The sequence below is a fragment of the Amblyomma americanum genome, chromosome 1, assembly GCF_052857255.1.
Source record: "Amblyomma americanum isolate KBUSLIRL-KWMA chromosome 1, ASM5285725v1, whole genome shotgun sequence".
NCBI classification, from domain to species: Eukaryota; Metazoa; Arthropoda; class Arachnida; order Ixodida; family Ixodidae; genus Amblyomma; species Amblyomma americanum.
In genome coordinates, this window is record NC_135497.1 from 5721845 (window position 1) to 5740913 (window position 19069).

Here is a 19069-nt window from a genome sequence, read left to right on the forward strand (position 1 = left end):
TTAAGAATGACAAAATCTGCATGTGGGCTTGGCAGCACTAAAAAACCGCAGTAGCGTGTGCGCTTAGTTATTAAAGAACAACAGTTGGTTACCTACGCAAACAACAGTGGTGTACGGTGGGCCGATGTCATCGCGCCCGTGCTGCCGAGCCCACTGAAGGCCATGAGGATGTCGCGGTGATTTATGTGGGGCTGGTGACGTAGAGGAGATAAACCGGAAGTGCATGGCCATAATCTGAGGGTGTGCAGTAGGCAGGGGGACGCTGCAACATAGGAAGCCGGGCATCGCTGAGGTAGAAGCCGGCGGGCGGATAAACCAAGCGTCGATGCCTAGGGGCGGCATCGCCACGGTTCAGACACATCGCCCAGCAGGTAAGCACCGGGCACAGGTGCGTCTCCGGTAGTCCAGTTGCCTGCTCCACAGGAACAGTAGGCCAGGACTAGTAGCTGCGCAAACAACAGCGGTGTACGGTGAGGCGATGTCATCACGCCCGTGCTGCCAAGCCCACGGACGCTGTCGCTAGTGGTGGTCGTAGTGTCCGCACAGATTGCACAGACAAAGTAAGAGTGGTTGTACTGCCGAGCCCGGACGCGGAGGGTCTTCTCGATCGTGCAGGCTTCTTGCATGAATTCCTGGACTGTTTTTAGCGGCTGGCGAACGAGACTGCCAAAGAGTTGTTCTTTTACGCCGCGCATTAAAAATCTAACTTTCTTTTCTTCGGTGATCTCGGCGCGGCGAAAGAGGCGCTTCATCTCTTCGACGTAACCGCGGACGGGCTCATTCGGAAGCTGGATACTGGACTCGAGGAGTCGTTCAGCTTTCTTTCCTCACGACACTGGTGAATACCTTCAAAAGTTCCTTCTTGAATAGCTACCATGTCGTTAGGGAAGACTCGTGGTTTTCGTGCTGAGCCCTCCAGTGAGAAAAATACGTGTCCAATTTTTGCCGCATCATCCCACTTGTTTAATAAGGCTGCGCTCTCAAATTGGTCCAGCCATTCTCCGGGGTCTTCGCCTAGGGATCCATTGAGAGTTGGCTGCACCCGCGGCTGTTGCAGTATGATCGGTTTCGACATCCTTGACGAGGTTGTGGTGCTCGTAGCAGCGTCTTCTCGCTGTCTGGGGCTGTCCGACGGGGTCCCGAACTCGGGCTGCTCTCTCTAGAGACGTCGGCTGGCTCGGTGAGCTGCTGGCTCGTCCTCTGGTGCGAAGCGCAGAGGGCTGGCGTCACGACTTGAAGGGGGTGTCCGGAACATGGAAGGCCATCTAGCCCCTCCACCAGATGTCAAGAAGTGGTGACTGCAGTCCGGTTAGCAGAAAGGAGGCGAAAATGGTGTCTGAACAAAACTCTCTATTTGACCTGACTTGCGCCTACAGTGGATTGAATCACTCGGAGGCGGCGTAGCAACACGCGTGCTCGGCGGTTGTCGAACAGAATGCCCGCCGCTGTCGGCCGCCGTGCTCAATTTAAAGCTGATAACGAACTTTCGGGATAAAGCGTGCAAAGTTACTAGAACATTCCGGACCAACGTAGAATCAGCTCTCCTTGGATGCGATCAATCGAGATAAATCTGGTCACGTCTTGCATCGCAAACGAAGCGATAAAGCTGCGTGCAAACAGCTTTGAAGAATGAAAAACACTGCAAAGATACGCGGCAATATTCAACTACTTTTTGCAGGGGAACATTATGTAATAGTCACTTGTTTGCAATGAAGAATGCTTTCGAGTTGACTGCATATTTTTGGATTTTAGAAAATAATGGCAGTGGCGTAGCTCGACTATGCCAGGATACACGTAGCGAGAGGTACCATTGGGGACACAAGTCTCCAGGACGCAAGAACTGCAACAGATGGCTATAACTTTGTTACTAATCGGTGTTCTTAGATTGCGCTTGTAAGGATGAAAGCAGGGCTAGTGGGCTTTGTGTGATAGTTAAATGAAGTGACTGCTCAAAAACTTGACATATATGCTCTAAAATGACTTCTCGCACGTTCTGGAGACTTTTGTTCCCGATAGTACGTTTCCCTGGCTGAGCTTGCGGTGGTCACCATGTTTAGGAATGAGAGGCATTGGGTATACACATCTTTTATTCATTTTGCTGACAGAGACGAAGACTGCCCGATGATCTGTGAAGTAGCATGAAGCGGTCTCAATTTTTTCTATACAGTATTTCGATTTGGTAGCGTCTCTTTTATATACAAGGTTTGCAGTAGTTCCCCATTGTGTAGGCTGAACGTGAGGGTTCGAAGCTAAATTAAAGTCTAACTTTTCTTTCATACACTGACTAACAGAGCCTTGTTTCCTCTTGAAATCACCCAAAGTGACACACAACTGTGAAACCGTGCCGTAGGCTGGTATACACGTGGCAACCGCATCAAACGTCTGCTTGACACGCGTTCCCGGTACCACGTAGACTCCTTGGATGGTAATGCCGCTCTCCAGAAGCCGACCACGGCAGGCTTCACTATTATTCACCGCGATCGAAGGGGATGTCCGGCGGCTGGGATACCTTGTTTCACGTACACACAGACTCCAGCGTTCTTATTTGGTTCCAGCCAACTACCAGGCGGCTACATCAGGATCGGAACAGTTAATCTTCCCTCGTCTATACCGCCGTTTTGCAGCGGTTGGACTCTCCTTCTCTGCATGCATGTCAAATGTTGTGATACAGACGCCCACTACATCTCCACTTTTTATACGCAATGCTGCGCATGCGAAGCGCGGTTCTTACTCGCCGCGGTGGCTCAGTGGTTAGGGCGCTCGGCTACTCATCCGGAGTTCCCGGGTTCGAACCCGCCCGCGGCGGACGCGTTCCGATGGAGGGGAAACGCAAATGCGGCCGTGTGCTGTGTGATGTCAGTGCACGTTAAAGATCCTCAGGTAATAGAAATTAGTCCGAAGCCCTCCACTACGGCACCTCTTCCTTTCTTTTTTCACTCCCTCCTTTATCCCTTCCCTTACGGCGCGGTTCAGGTGTCCGCCGGTATGTGAGACAGACACTGCGCCATTTCCTTTCCCCAAAAACCAATTTTCCAATTTTTCAAGCGCCGTTCGGGTGATAGACCGGCGTGCGGCGAAGCAGCGGCGAAGAACGCGGCGCAGCTGTGGGGTCTCTCTGATTACCATGGCATCGGAGCATGCGCACAACTGCTCATGCGCGTGACGTCACGCTCAGCTCCGACGGTGGAGCGGGCGTCACCTTGCGCCTCTCATGGTTGCCATGGTAACGGCGCATGCGCTCAACTCACCTCTCCCGTGCACCGCGAAATGCTCGACTGGTAGCCCAGTGTAGCTACAAAAGCGCTTGACTGCGCACCACATCTCCTTTTATTGCATAAACTTGCTTCCCTCGGGATCCACCATGCTGTATTTACATGTATTCGCGACTACCTGTTCGATAGCTCACAATCTGCTGTAATTAATGGTGTTACATCCCACTCTGCAGATATTACTTCCTCTGTACTTCAGGGGTCAGCTTTGGAGCCTTTGTTGTTTTTCATTTATATTAATAATATTGCTACGGTTGTGCTTGTGCTTGGAACGCTCGTGCTTGGTGCGCTCGCGCTTGGGACGCGAAGAGGACGAAGTGCGTTTCTGCTGCTGGGCTTCGCGTGCCCGGTTGTTCGGCTGCGTGGCTGTAAGCTGTTTCCCTGTAAATATATTTTTCCCTTTTGGTGTGCACATCTTCACGTTACATTATTGGTGGAGGTGCTGGGTACAGCCACAGCAAGCACGGAACTTCGCAGCGGTCGTCAGCTCGCCGGCTCTTCAACCATGACCAGCGAAGGGGCCGCTCCGTCGGCGTCCGCCAACCCGGCGTTCATCATTGCCCATCCGAGAGATCCTGGGACCTTCAACGGAACGGACGGCGTCGACGTGGAGGACTGGCTCGCAATGTACGAGCGCGTGAGCACACACAACAGGTGGGACCCGACCCTAAAGTTGGCCAACGTCATCTTCTACCTGACGGGCACTGCCAGGGTATGGTTCGAGACCCACGAGGATGAACTCACCAGCTGGGATCTCTGCAAGCGCAAGCTTTGTGACCTGTTTGGTAACCCATTCGGGCGTCAGCTCGCTGCGAAGAAGGAGCTCGCATGCCGTGCACAAACGTCCACAGAGTCCTATGTATCATACATTCAGGACATATTAGCTCTCTGCATGAAAGTCGACGCCACTATGTCAGAGTGCGACAAAGTAGGTCACGTGCTCAAAGGCATCGCAGATGACGCCTTTAACCTTCTTGTATACAAGGACTGCGGAACGGTTGACGCAATCATCAAGGAATGCCGCCGGTTCGAACAAGCGAAGAGCCGCCGAATTTCTCCGCAGTTCACGCGGTTGCCGAATACGACTGCGACGTCGTCCTGTGTAGACTCGACTCCACCGAGCCGTCTGCCGACATCTGAGAGCCTGACACGACTTGTGCGCCAAGAAGTAGAGGCAATGTCCCCCGTTGCGTTTCATCCACCCGCAACAGACAGTACTCCAGCAGTATCCCTTATACAGGCTGTCGTTCGCAAAGAATTTGCCAATCTTGGGATTCAACCTGTTTGCTCAGTTAGTGCCCCATATGCTCGCCGCATGTCCCCGGAGCTCGGTTCTGAACGTGCATACTACCCTCGACGCAGCCGCAATCCAAATGAATGGAGAACACCTGATGACAGGCCCATCTGCTTTAACTGCTCCCGAGTTGGCCACATATCTCGACACTGCCGAAGCCGTCCGTCCTCGACCTACAGCCGCTACCCGCCGGGTTCTGCATATTCCCGCCGCTCTCCCTCGCCCTCGGAAACGACCTCTTCTGGCCACAACGCTCAGACCCCGCTTACCAACCGTTCGTCGTCACCTCAGCGCCGTCGATCTCCATCGCCCCGACCTCGCCGCCCTTCGTCGCCGGCCCCATATGCCCGCTCCCGGTCGGAAAACTGATGGCTGCAGCGTCTGGGGGTGATGCTGCTCTGACGACCCGACCAGAAAACCCTCCTTTAACTCTTCATGCTCATCGGAACATCCTTAACGTCGACGTGGACGGGGTCCCTGTTACCGCTCTGATCGACACTGGAGCGCACGTCTCAGTCATGAATGCTCGTCTTCGCCGTCGCCTAAGGAAAGTGCTCACTCCTGCCCCCTCAACTGTGGTCCGTGTTGCAGATGGCGGTATGTCTATTGTCGTCGGAATGTGTACTGCTCGTGTTTCAATAGCCGGCCGCCATACTTCTGTGCTCTTCACTGTCCTCGAACACTGCCCTCATGACATCATTCTCGGCCTTGACTTTCTCACCGACCATTCCGCCCTTATAGATTGCGCCACAAGCATCGTTCAACTCGCTCTACCTGTTCCTTCAGAGCCACCGGATCCAATTGTTCACCGACTGTGCACCGCCGACTTTGTCCGCCTGGACCCCGATGCCGCCACTTATGTCCGTTTCTCCTCGGTCCCGCCAGTTCCCGATGGTGACTACATCATTACTCCGGTTCCTGATGTGCCCTTTACACGCAGTGTTGCCCTTGCGCATACAGTTGTCACCATGTCGCCAAATCAAGCGTCCCTTCCGGTTCTCAACTTTGCCTCTTACGTTCAGCTGCTCCCACAAGGTATGTCGCTCGCCACGCTGTGCCCTGCTGCCGAATGCGTCGTATCGGCGGTGAGAAGCGTCCCACCCTCGTCTAACTGCCGCGACTCTGACGTCCCACCACCTGATGAATATGCAAAAATGATTGCTGCTGACCTCTTACCAGGGCAAGCTCACGACCTTCGGTATCTTCTGTCGTCTTTTCGCGACATCTTTGACTTCGATGACCGCCCTTTGGCTCGAACATCTGTGGTCACGCATCGCATCAACACCGGTGACGCAGCTCCTATTCACAGACGACCCTACAGAGTGTCCAGTACAGAACGCACCATCATACAGCAAGAGGTGGACAAGATGCTCAGTAAAGACATCATAGAGCCCTCGTCGAGCCCTTGGGCCTCACCAGTTGTGCTGGTTAAAAAGAAGGACGGCAGCTGGCGCTTTTGCGTTGATTACTGGCACCTAAACAACATAACAAAAAAAGACGTCTATCCACTCCCAAGAATAGACGATGCTTTGGACTGCCTTCACGGAGCCAAATTTTTCTCTTCAATTGACCTTCGGTCCGGGTATTGGCAAATCTCTGTTGATGACAATGACCGCGAAAAGACGGCATTCGTCACACCGGACGGCTTATATCAGTTTAAAGTTATGCCATTCGGTCTCTGTAATGCGCCAGCTACCTTCGAAAGGATGATGGACTCCTTGCTTCGCGGCTTAAAATGGTCCACATGTCTATGTTACCTCGACGATGTTGTGGTTTTTTCGCCCACGTTTACCACGCACCTCGAAAGACTGGCGAGCATTCTTTCTGTCTTCCGTCGAGCCGGGCTACAGCTCAATTCGTCGAAATGTCAATTCGGTCGCCGCCAACTCACCATTCTCGGACATCTAGTCGACGCTTCTGGTGTCCGCCCGGATCCTGTTAAAGTTAAAGCCGTCAAGGACTTCCCTATTCCCCAGTCGTCTACGGATGTGCGCAGCTTCGTCGGCCTCTGCTCGTACTTCCGCCGTTTCATCAAAAATTTTGCCGGCACCGCTCGCCCCCTGACCGACCTTCTAAAGAAAGACACCCCTTTTACCTGGGGCCCTGCCCAAGAGGAGGCCTTTTCTTCGCTAGTCGACTTACTCACCTCCCCACCTATTCTGGCCCATTTTGATCCGTCGGCTCCGACTGAAGTTCGCACAGACGCCTGCGGTTATGGGATTGGCGCCGTGCTAGCCCAACGTCACCAAGGGCAAGAACGCGTTATTGCATATGCCAGCCGCCTCCTTTCTACAGCTGGGCGAAATTACTCAATTACAGAGCGCGAGTGTCTAGCTCTTGTTTGGGCCGTAGCTAAGTTCCGACCGTACCTGTTTGGCCGTCCATTCTCCGTAGTGACCGATCACCACGCCCTTTGTTGGCTGTCTTCACTGAAAGACCCCACAGGCCGGCTCGGACGTTGGACGTTGCGCCTCCAAGAGTATTCTTACACTGTTCATTACAAGTCAGGGCGTCTCCATCAAGACGCCGACTGCCTGTCTCGGCACCCTGTAGCGCCGCCTGATCCTGGAGACAACGACCTCGGCCCGTGCCTCTTCGCTATCTCCGATCTGGTTAACATCGCGGACGAGCAGCGACAAGACTCTTCCTTGCGTATTCTCATTGATCGCCTCAACTGTGCCAGCCGAGATCCTTCATTGCAACTGTTCGTCATTCAGGATGGCGTCCTATACCGCCGCAACCTTCGTCCTGACGGACCTCCGCTCCTGCTAGTCGTTCCCCAGCGTCTCCGTTCATCTGTCCTAGCGGAACTACACGACCTACCGACCGCAGGCCACCTCGGCGTCTCCCGCACATACGATCGGGTCCGACGCCGCTTCTTTTGGCCTGGTCTGTACCGCTCTGTTCGGCGTTACGTTGCCTCCTGCGACCTCTGTCAACGCAGGAAGAGACCATCAACGTTGCCTGCTGGCCTTCTACAGCCTATTGACGTACCTCTCGAACCATTCTACCGTGTTGGACTCGACCTTCTCGGACCTTTCCCGACGTCCTGCTCCGGCAACCGTTGGATTGCTGTCGCGACCGACTATGCGACCCGGTACGCTATCACGCGTGCGTTACCAACAAGTTGCGCAACCGATGTCGCCGACTTCCTCTTGCAGAACGTAATCCTCCACCACGGCGCTCCACACCAATTGCTGACGGACCGCGGCCGCTACTTTTTGTCCCGAGTAGTTGACGATATCCTCCGGTCCTGTGGCACGCAGCATAAGCTCACTACAGCTTACCATCCCCAGACGAACGGGCTTACCGAGCGCCTCAACAGGACTCTGACCGATATGCTATCCATGTATGTCTCGCCCGACCACCGCGATTGGGACGTTGCCTTGCCTTATGTAACATTTGCTTATAATTCGTCGCGGCATGATACCACCGGCTATTCTCCTTTCTACCTTCTGTTTGGTCGGCATCCTGCGCTGCCATTGGATACATTACTACCGAGTTCTACTGCCTCGACCACAGAGTATGCACGTGACGCCATCTCCCGAGCAACTATGGCCCGTGAAATCGCCCGAGACCGGCTCACCGCATCTCAGACCTACCAGAAGTCAGTTTACGACCGCCGGCATCGCCCAGTACACTATCCGCCGGGCTCACTCGTCCTCCTTTGGTCTCCTTCTCGCCATGTCGGTCTCTCTGAGAAACTTCTACGTCAGTACAGTGGCCCTTATCGAGTTCTCCGTCAGGTGACCGACGTGACCTACGAGATTACACCTCTTCATGCTCCGACGTCGTCCACTACCCCTTTGACTGACGTCGTTCATGTAGTCCGTCTCAAACCGTACCACACGCCTGCTACATCATCCACTTAGCACCGGGACGGTGCTTTTGCCGCCGGGAGTTATGCTACGGTTGTGCTTGTGCTTGGAACGCTCGTGCTTGGTGCGCTCGCGCTTGGGACGCGAAGAGGACGAAGTGCGTTTCTGCTGCTGGGCTTCGCGTGCCCGGTTGTTCGGCTGCGTGGCTGTAAGCTGTTTCCCTGTAAATATATTTTTCCCTTTTGGTGTGCACATCTTCACGTTACATTATTGTCGAGAAGATTTCCTGCAAAATCCGCTTGTACGCAGCCGACTGCGTCGTGTACTGCCCAATTGTCACCGAACATGATGTTCGAACCATGCAGCAAAATCTAGACAGCATCCATCAGTGGTGCATAAAGTGTGAAATGATGCTAGATTCAAATAAATGTAAATGTGTTGCTTTTACACGAAAACGTAACACAATAAACTTTTTGTGCCGTTTAAATTCTAATCCTTTGGAAACAGTCTGAATTTAAGTACATTTGGTGTGTATTTCAGAGAGGACCTTACATGGAGAACCCACAATGAATATGTGATAGGCAAAGCATCCAGAATGTTGAATTTCTTCCGGCGCAATTTCCACAAAGCCCAAACAAATATAAAAGAATTGTTGTACCTCACACACATTAAACCTATTCCTGCGTACGCTAGCGCGGTGTGGAATCCACGTATGATTACATTATCGGATGGTTTAGAACGCGTAAAGAACCGTGCAGCCCGTTTTGTCGCAATGATTACGACTTTCGACGCAGCGTTTCAGTAATAAAGGAATCTTTTGGCTGGGAACATCTCTGTAATGGGCGCATGCGCAGTAAACTCGAAATCTTCTATCGCATCTATTTCAACAAAACAGGGATTGATAAAACTCTATGTTCCGGTGTCACATTTTGTAACTGCACGTCGTGATCATGCTTTTAAGTTGTGCGAAATCAAATATCGAACTAACATTTATCAGAACTCTTTCTTCCGCATGTCAGTTCTGTTTGGAGCAAATTCCCCCAAAATGTCGTTGACTGCACATCTGTAGAAGCGTTTCGTGCTTTCATTCGTGCTTTTATTTACAGAATAACTTAATCTTAATTCTGTATCATTAAAGTTTGCGTGTGTGTGTGTGAGTGTGCGTTATTTTTATGTATTTTATTGTTATTTCGTGTGCTGTTTGAATGTCTCATCACCTGACTATAGCACTCGTAATGCTTGATTTCGTTGTATGCCCCCCCCCCCCTTGCAATAACGCCTTCGGGCGCTGCAGGCATTCTGTGAATAAATAAATAAATTATTAAAGGAGTGGTGAAACGAATGGCTCATGAAACTTAACTCCGATAAATGCAAACTCGTGTCATTTAACCGCAAACGTAATCCTCTTATGCTTCGATATGTAAGTCACACGTAACGGTTGAATTAACTCAGTCTTAGAAATACATCGGCGAAACATTGATAAATGATTTAATGTGAAACGCCCACGTCACTGAAGTCCTGTAATCTGCTAACAAAAGTCTTGGATTCCTCAAATGTTATCTACGCCACGCACCACAAAACATAAAACTGCTTGCATACAAATCATTTGTCCGATCTAAGCATGAATATGGCTCTGCCAGCTGCAACCATGATCAAATATATCTTAAAAATACCTTAGAATCTGTTCAGAATAAAGGCACTAGATTCATTCATTCATGATATTTATATAACATAAGCATATCATCATTAAAAGCAAATTTTGGCCTAACAACCCTGGCCTGTCGCCGTCGAATCGCAAGCATGTGTTTATTTCATGTTGTTTTTCAGCTCATTTCATCTGGCGCCATACACCTGTTCTCCAGGTCGCACATTGGTGGTCCCCTTAAAGTTGCCCAGCCATGTGTGCGCACAACTACATTTGCCACGCCATTCTTTACCCGATTAGCCTCGGTCTGGTTTCACACCACATAGTCGCAGTCGCTTGCCCATCGACGTTTTTTAATTGTATAGCACCCACATTTAACAGCGAGCATTTGTGCATTTACCGTGTTTTACTTGTGCACATAATTTGTTCTACTATATGTAACCCTCAACTTATGCAATACCACCATCTTGGGGGCCCTCGAGATAACAAAGGGAAGTGTAAATGCATCGGTGCGGCGCTAAACTATTTTTTTTTGTCCTAAAGCAATAGCCGCTCCGAAAAAACACCCCAGAGCGAGAAGCCCGTAACTCAGGCGAGTTTCAGCACCGTTTTACGGGGTAAACTACGCCTGCACGGCAAAATATGGCTTAAAAAGCGATGGAACCCTAGCAACAGGAACGCGTTTCAGTATCGGCTGTCCGGTTCTATTAAATCTCTATATTAATTCCAAAATGCTAAATCTTTTTATTTTTACTGCGACCACCTGAGTACAGATTAAGGCAAATATGCGCTAAGAAGCACTTTCATCACGGAATGGACCATCATTGAAATGTATTTGCTGTAACAAACTTATCATTGTGGTCTTCTAAAACAGTATCACTATTACTCTCTTTTGCTTAGAAGCTCTTTTAATTTAATTCAAGTACCAGGCAATGATACCTTAGTATTCCAGGAATTCATTCTTCTTGTACATAAAATGATTTGGTATGCTAGTAACTTTCTTTTAGCAGCAGTTCATACAAAGAACTAAAAATTTGAATTGCAACGAAATTAGTGTAACAAACCCACTCATTGTACTCGGCCAAGGAGATTTTATCCTTCTCTCATGTTCCGGGTTGTTTTGCTTGCTCTCAAGTGTCAGGTGGCAGTATTGATTTTTTTAGGCATTTAGTCGCATGACGAAAAATGTTTACAGGATATTTCTGCTGGCAGCAGTACATAGAATGTAGTAGGAAACGTTCACTAACTTCCTATCAACAAACGTTAATAGATTTGGTTTGGTTTATGGGCTTTAACATCCCGAAACGACTCAGGCTATGAGGGATGCCGTAGTGGAGGGCTCCGGAAATTTCGACCACCTGGTGTTCCTTAACGTGCACTGACATCGCACAGTGCAATTTTACCTTGATCGAAATTCGACCGCCGAGGCCGGGTCTGAACCCGCGTCTTTCGGGCCATCAGCCGAGCGCCATAACCACTGAGCCACCGCGGCGGCCTCGAAAGTTAATAGAGTACCTTCTTCTGTTTGAAAACGTTTTTGTATAACCTAATTTTATTCGAAATGCATTTCCTAGGAATAGCGTAGTAGGTTTGTCGATTTATTGAAATTGTTGAATGAAAGCAATGAATTTCACCATGCACTCAGGTAAGAGATCGGCACTGTTATGCGAACAAGGTAGTTTTAGTCATATTAAACCGCCTGCAGTTTCATCAATTATTTCTCCTTGATAGGTCAGAATGATTCAAGATTTTCTAGTAGCTTTCTCTTGACAGCAATACACAGAAGAGTAACCTTTTTACCAACCTCGTATTAACAAATGTTCATAGAGGCAAAAGTTGATGCACTGTTGAGAGAACTAGTAAGTATTGTGTTCATACAGATTCTAGAAAAAGTCCTCCTTCGATGCTTTCTGTCGCTGTCCACAGGCGCCGCCGTCTTCGAATCTCGTCTGGACTCCGCCCTACCGACGAGGATCTTTTGGCCATCTTTATCCTCTCAGACTTTATCGCAATCGACTGCAGCCGACAGAAGACTGTCCTCTGCTTACAGCCTACTTGAGTTCGGAGAGAACCACACCACTTGGCTGCAAACAACTGAACAAAAAAGGTTTGATGTACATGCATCATTTCACATTTCCGTCTGCGGCGTGTGCTTCGTTCGCCTACAGGATCCTTCAGCAAATAGTGCACCGAATGCAAGCTTATTTTGAACACCGCTAAAATTAAAGTGTCATTCGAAGACTTACTAAACTCCCTGCATATCCTTTGCATTAGAGTTTTTAATGTATCTTTAACTCGTGCGCCTCAAATTAAGGACATTGGAGTTATTTTCTTTGGCAGACTGATATTTTCGATCTGTAAACCAACCAGCTTTCGCCAATTGGTTGTTGTATGCCGTGTACATCAAAGGAATTCAGTCATTTTAGTTCCTTCCTGAAGTTAGACAAGGCCAACTGCCGTCCTCTTACAACAGTTATTTGGAGCGGGGCGTTGACAGAGATTATACTGATAAAGGAAGTTTTTGCACACCTGTAAGCGTCATTTCTCCCGCAGAGTTCGTGATCTCGACCACCATTTATCCCCCAGCCTCTCTGAGAGCGAGGTGTGCGCAGGCTGACCTCGTCTTTTTGTATAAAACTTGTGTGCGGTTCTATATCTTATCCAGATGTACGGCCTTAATTGTGCTTCAGGACACTGTCGAAACTCATTGAAAAATCTCCCATTTTTCACATATCCACATCTTGCTACAGACACTCTGTATTGTTCAGACTAAACACACATATAATATTGTTACGTATACTCAGCATGCACTGAGCAAGTCTGGAGCGTCTATTTAAGAGGTTTAGTGACGGGGGCGGAGAGTTCAACCCGGCCAGGCCAACCAGCCTCTTTTTCCTCCACGCTTCCGATCTCCTCCGCTTCGTCGTCGACACAAAGCACGCCACACTTCTCCCTCCGCAGACGAAGCCTCCCACGGCGAGCTAAGCAGTGTCCCGAGGGCTGAATCGTTTGAGCCGAGCAATATGCACCACTTGGGTCTTTCGTGAACATCGGCCACTGTCAGTAAGGAGCCAGAAGTCGTTCAAATCACTGATGCGCTCAAGCACAACAGAGGGCCAGTGTAGTGGGACAGGAGCTTCTGACACGAACCACGCTTGCGGAGCGGCGTCCACAACCACACTCGATCGCCAGGGCCATAGGAGATGGGCTGGCGGCGGATGTCGGATCGGTGTTTAGAGCGCTGCTGTGTGTCCAAAATGCGGAGGCGGCTAATTCGGCGTGCTTCTTCAGCTCGGCAGAATGTGGCGGCGATGGAAGGGTCGTCGTGGATGGAAAAAGGAAGGATGGTGTCGATACAGCGGCGGGGAACGCGAGCGCACAGGAGGTAAAATGGGTTGTAGCCAGTTGTTTCATGCCGTGCAGTGTTGTACGCATACCTAATAAAAGGGTGGATGTCATCCCTATTCTTATGGTCAGAATCGACAGAATTCGGGATGCTGCTTCAGAGCCGGCGCGCGCACCGGCATTTTATCGCATCATGCCGGTGCGCGCGCCGGCTCTTAAGCAGTATCTCGAATGCGCATGGAAAAAAAAAGACACAAAATAAAAAGAGGTTGACCCGAATGCTATTGATGCGGCGCCGCTCGGCATTTTCGCGAGCTGAAGCCCGAAACATTGAAACGAGTCAAGCGACATGCCTGCAGATAATAAAAAGTTCCCATTGGCTGTCTCGATCTTACATGCCGCCTGTACATGGCGCTATGATGCAGTTTACCGTAGAGTGCCTGGACGCCCACTCGCCTCCGCTGTCAGGGTGGGGACACCCTTTGTACTAACCCGCGCTGCTGTTTCCCCCTCGCAGTAGCATGTTGGGTCCGACGCGTCAGTTGCGTGCAGTGCGCTATGCGTCTGGTACGGTGTCAGTGCGGTCGCGTGGCGACTGTAATAATGCTACTGATATGAAAATAGACAGTGCATACTTGTTTCACTCGTGGCATTAGTGTTTTGGCAGTTTTGAGCGTATTTTATGCATGATGCACTCGCTCTGACTACACGATAATCGCAAAGTTATGACGGACTGCTGTGTTTCCCAGTCCCGGGTTCACTTTAAAAGAAGAGCAGTTATTTATGTGCCTTGATAGCGTTAATATGGACTCCATTATGGTCACCGAATTCAATAGAATTATGCTGTTTTTGTTGTTTTGAACGTGAACATTTTTCACAAGGCCCCAAGTTCCTCTTGTATACAAGCAGCCCGGAGCATGCATGACCTGCCAAATACAATATTTTTGCGTCGTCAACATCCAATTTTCCAACTTTCTCTGAAGTGCCTTTGTCTTGTTGCTGCACCGTATGTGAAAAATTCCACGTTATAATAATGTCAAATTTCTCTTCCAAGTAATCTGTCGCGTCACTGGTCTGGAGTGAAAAGCCGAGGACACGTCTGAAACCACATTTTCAGAACTGCTTCCCTTGGTGGCTTGTGCCGCAACAAAATAATTCAGTTGTTTGCGTTTCCTTTTGAATGGTATTGACTACACGTAGACTGATGATGCGATGCGACGACGTCTTCCTAATTCGTAGTGACTAAGTCGCTTTATTCGAGGACAAATTTATCTTTAAAAATATTTTTCCTTTCAAAACATCAATAAAAATAATCACAAACAACTGATCCACAAAGAGACCTCGCAAAATCAGCCCCTGATAACTACTTATTTTCAATCCCATTGTCCCTGCCAGGGTAAACTAAGGAAGAGTAGCCGGAGGAACACAGGTAAAAAGATAGAAAATTGGTTTTTGAGGAAAGGAAATGGCGCAGTAGTTGTCTCGCATGTCTCGATGGACGCCAAAACCGCTCGGTAAGTGAAGAGAGGAAAATGGGAGAGAAAGTGGAAAGAGAGAATGAGGTGCCGTAGTGGAGGGCTGCGGAATAATTTCAACCACGTGGGGATTTTTAACGTGCACTGACATCGCACAGCACACGGGCCTCTAGAACTTCGCCTCCATCGAAATTCGACCGCCGCGGCCGGGATCGAACCCGCATCTTTCGGGTCAGCAGCCGAGCGCCATAACCACTGAGCCACCGCTGCGGCCAAAAGAGGAAAGAGAGAAAGAGGTGTCGTAGTGGAGGGCTCCGAAATAATTTCGACCACCTGGGGATCATTAACGTTCTATGACATCGCACAGCACACGGGTGCCTTAGCGTTTCGCCTCCATAAAAACGCGGCCTCCGCGGTCGTGATCGGACCCCTTACTCGCTTCTGCGGAACCGTCCACTCCAATTGCTAAGAGACGCTTGCTTGCTGTCTCACTCGATAGTCGTCGAGCAAAGCAATAATCTCATTAAGGAATGAGTCTGGGCTAGTTTTAAAACCACGTTTGAGCCAAAGCACGCAGGAAGACGCGGGATAGTGAACACGAATGACAAGCTTTCATCCCTGCTGCTGCTGTCATCAAAAGACGAAAAAAAAAGTTATCTACAGGATATGGTTGCCCAGAAACACGCGTTACGAATTTTACTGACGTGGCTGCGTGACGGATATGAAAAGAGCATTTTTCCCCCCGTTGTGGTTTCTTTAAAAGCGACACGAAAAGGACGGAAAATGACCCTTCAGTGGGAAAAAAAGCAGCCTTTCTTTCGCGTCATGCAGCCGTGGCTTCTTTCCTTGCTGACGCACAGAAGGTAGGTTTGGCGCCAGGATATTAGTAGTGAGCTCGAGCAAAGAAGTAGAGAGAGGGGAGCGGTTATAATGCCTTCGTGGCATCAAGATGAAACAAATAATAAACTGATCAAAACACTGCGACAGATCATATACGCTTACCCGCAAGAGCGCCTAAATAATACGGCTGCCTGATTTGGAAACGCCTTTGTGATCAGGTTGTGAAGAAGCCGCTCGGCAAATTTTGATGTAGACTGGCAGGTTTTAACACTCGCCTTTAAGCTTTCTTGGCCTACTTTCTTGGCTTTATTGGCCTTGGCCGAGTGAAAGTGCTTGTGGTCGGGTGGACAAAACATGCGACTTCTGACAGCGTGGTGCAGAACGCCCGATGTGTACCAAGGCGGCTGTAATCGGGAGAAGAAAGGCCGCGACGCGTAACGACAACGAGGCGCCTCTAATCAGAAGAAATGCGGCGGAGAACGCACAAAATTTGCAAAACCGAGGTGAAAACGGGCCACGCCCCTTTGCTTGCAGTGAGCTCGTAGTGTGTGCGATGCAGCAGTCAGAGACCAAGCTATGAGGGACTGTTCTGTTCCCGGGTGTTCTGCCTACACTGTTAAAGTACACCGGCTATTTGACTTGGCTCGTGACAGAGAGCGCCGAAAAAATTGCTGCCGCCGCGGTGTATGAGTGGTTACGGCGCTCGGCTGCTGACCCGAAAGACGCGGGTTCGATCCCGGCCGCGGCGGTCGAATTTCGATGGAGGCGAAATTCTAGAGGTCCGCGTGCTGTGCGATGTCAGTGCACGTTAAAGAACCCCAAGTGGTCGAAATTTCCGCAGCCCTTCACTACGGTGTCTCTCATAGCCTGAGTCGCTTTGGGACGTTAAACCCCTTTAAACCAAACCAAACAAAAAATTGCCAATCGCAGGTCAAACCAGACTGCGTGAACAACAGTAAACCTCAAACTATCAGAGGTAAGGCATGCGAAACGCTAGTTTTTCAGAACAATTTCTGCTGGGTACGGACGTCCAACTTATCTTTGCATCCTCAAAATTATTTAAATTAGTAGCCATAAAACGCATCTTTTCACATTGATTTCATGGCTCGAAATAAGTAATCGTAATTGTTGGAAAAGTAATTGAAATATAGAGTATCCGGGTCAAGAGATTTCAGTGGAATATGCTACGCACGTTGTAAGAATGCTATTATGAAGGAACACAGCGCAGAATGAACGCTACCGACGAGAACCAACACGCATGAGCGCACCGACTGTTCATTAGGCGCCGACTTTCTCGGCACATTAGCTGCGAAAGATGGTATACTTTAGAGTAACTACCTCTGATTCACTGTTCAAACAATCTCTGGTACCACTCTGTCTCAGTAGAACACCACATTTCCTGAATTCCACGCGGCAGCGCTGGATTGCGCTCAATGCAGCTGAACTGGAGAGTGGGACCCAACATGTCCCCGCCGGGAGCGGTGTCTTCGCCCTGAAAGCGGCACTGGCCCATCGAGGCGCCCTAATTTTCCGTAAGTTTTTCGTTGCTGCGGCTCCCGCTGCGTGGAGTATACCACATTTGTCCCGGACAGTACTTCGTGTCCCAAACGCGAATCCCGAAACGGTGAATGAGAGACTTCTGTTCAGAGATGATAGGCTATCAATTAAACCGGACTAATGAATGAGACGCAGAACAGTCATATAACCACAGGCTTTTTTCGTTATGCACGGACTTCAAAAAACGGCGCAAACCACGTCTCGAGAACGCAAGGCCAAAAGTGCGAGTATTGGTGTGCGCTTGCCCAGCTGCTCCGTCCGCCTCGGGGTTTACAGGAGTAAAGCAATGACCGGGTATCACTTGCAGCGCTGTAGTATGCTGCTTTTTGGTAGCCTTGGAAAACTCTTCAAATACTTTGTGTAGTAGCCTAGAGTTTGAGGTACTGAACTAGCCCTGTCAGGAGACCTCAGTGCAGACTGGCACTCACAAAAGATACGCACATCTCACACCAATCAGAAGAATTTGGGACCAAATAAATAGCGCAAATCTCAGCAGTCGTAGGTGCTTTTGATTGTGTCTGTTTAAATGCTCGTCGCTCATTCAGCTGTTGAATTACAGATGCGGATGCAGATTACTTTTCAAGTCTGGAGCCATAAGTGTACACATAAATGTAACCAGGGCCCGCATGCACAATTGGTAAATTGCTAACTGCTGACCAGAACATATCTTCATGTCAAGCTTCCGAATAATATCTTCGACAGAAAACACTATAGGAGCTCTAAATAGAACCCATGTGGGATTTACTCTGTTTATTTTCCAAATTCAACACTTTGAAGAAGTTGGCGGTGGCGTTGAAAGACTTGACGTATATGGCTTCCATCACGTGCAACACAATGGCAAAACGGGCGAGTTGGTGAAGCATACTTCTGGGAAAATAGCCCAAAGACGAGGACAACAAACAGAAGAAACAACAGGACCAGCGCTATCGCGTTCATACAGCGCGGAAACCTTTCAGCCCTAGAGGCTATAACATCATACGGAAAATGTGCTGCAAGTCTCTGTAACACTTTAAACGGAGGCTGCTGTGCCTCTTCATTGACCACAGCACTGAACGTTGCTTGAAGAACTCTCAAACACAGGCAAAGGCCCCTAAGAGACAGGCTTAAAGTGTTCTTCAGAGGTCTTCGAGATGTAATGTAGTATCAGCGAGCAGTGCGCAATTTTTCAGACATGAGTGCACTGTGAAATTTGTTGAGAGATGACGTCGAACTGCCTGAAGACGTACCTGCAAGCTTGCGAAGCATGTTCATCACGGAGCTCCCCTGGCAATCGACGTGTTTTACGTGTCGAGGCCGAGCAAGTTGTCTGCCAAGGACTACACCCAGAAAATGCCACTGCTTAACAGACATCAAAACTTGATCGAGACATAGCAGGAAATCCTTTAGAATATAGTTTCGAGTAAAAGGCGGAACCGCGGTTTTTGAGTGTGAGAGCATCATTCGTCTTTCTTTTATAAAGCATTCAGTGATGCCTAGGTCGGCACTTTATTTCTAATACTTGTCTTTTTGCTGAACTCCGGGAGCTCACTGCCAACCTGAACGTTTAGGTATTGCATGATGGTGGAACAGCACATGGAACGAAACACAGGAAGAAACAATGAAAGACACACACGGCCACTGTTTCTGCCTGTGTTTCGTCACTTGCGCTATTCCGTCATCATGCAAAAGTACCAACTAGCCTGGCAACTCGCCCTTCTAAAATTTAGATATATACAGGCTGACATTCAAGCTAGTTTTGATTGGCGCAACCACTCGCCTGTTGAGTTTAGTACTACTATATGCAAAATACTTTTTATCACGTATTCAGCCCAGTCAAGCTGTCTACA

At 49.4% G+C, this 19069-nt stretch overlaps 1 protein-coding gene across 1 annotated transcript in view; it reads left to right on the forward strand.

The window, feature by feature from the left end:
* LOC144109438 (heat shock 70 kDa protein 12A-like) overlaps positions 1 to 19069 on the forward strand; it is a 256290-nt gene that overhangs the window by 16385 nt on the left and 220836 nt on the right. The window contains exon 3 of the mRNA XM_077642234.1: positions 11953 to 12133. Within this exon, the coding sequence (XP_077498360.1) occupies positions 11953 to 12133 (181 nt within the window). The remainder of the gene's footprint in view (positions 1 to 11952; positions 12134 to 19069) is intronic.